The sequence below is a fragment of the Penaeus monodon genome, chromosome 22 (genome assembly GCF_015228065.2).
Source record: "Penaeus monodon isolate SGIC_2016 chromosome 22, NSTDA_Pmon_1, whole genome shotgun sequence".
Lineage (NCBI taxonomy): Eukaryota > Metazoa > Arthropoda > Malacostraca > Decapoda > Penaeidae > Penaeus > Penaeus monodon.
In genome coordinates, this window is record NC_051407.1 from 24,334,636 (window position 1) to 24,335,363 (window position 728).

The 728-nt window shown below is 42.3% G+C and overlaps 1 protein-coding gene across 1 annotated transcript in view; it reads right to left on the bottom strand.

Moving 5' to 3' along the window:
* Positions 1–728, bottom strand: part of LOC119587374 (mucin-2-like) — a 15,831-nt gene that overhangs the window by 6,549 nt on the left and 8,554 nt on the right. Inside the window, exons 2-3 of the mRNA XM_037936117.1 lie at positions 534–702; positions 37–161 (exon numbers count right to left, since the gene is read on the bottom strand). Coding sequence (XP_037792045.1) covers positions 37–161; positions 534–702 — 294 coding nt within the window. The remainder of the gene's footprint in view (positions 1–36; positions 162–533; positions 703–728) is intronic.

The following is a 728-nucleotide window of genomic DNA, read 5'->3' on the forward strand; positions in this document are numbered from 1 at the left end:
ACACAAAAACAACGACAGGTCAATGCCTAAGCTTACCTGGGATCGTATAGAAATTGAACGCCATATACCCACCACATATCTGGCACGGATTCTCATTGCAGGGCGTGTCACATATAGCAGGCTTAAAGTCGTAAATTTCACTTCCACATGTACAGTAGGATCTTTGGGGAAAACAGGAGTGGTTCCTTATTAATGATATGAAATAAGGAGTATCGACAGTACTGATGTAGTGGTTGTGATGAGGAAAAAAAAAATGGGGGGTAAAAAACCCCCGGTGGGAGTAATAATGAAGGCTATAAAGGTAATAATAGTCTTATGGTGATTATAAAAAAGTTGTAGTGGTGATTTGTTTTAACACTAAAGATAATAATGATAATATCGATAGTTTTGATGACCGTCACCTTTATGATCATGAAGAAAAGCAAGATGATATGTAGAAAAAAAACACAGGAGAAAAACGGAGAAACGAATGAATGAAGCAGAGAGAAAACCGGAGAGACTAGGAAAGCGAATGAGAGAGAGAAGATACAAACCCGAAATCAGTGCCTGCATACAGGAACCCATTGACTTTGCAATGGTAAATGCAATGGGCTCGCGAATTGGGCGAAACGGATTTCAGGTACGACCAGTACCTCGGCTGGGCGTCGTAGCAGGCCCCTTCCTCGACTCCGGGAGACGAAAGAAACAGTGGAGACACGGAGCCTGAAACACAGGTGATGGCTGCATTC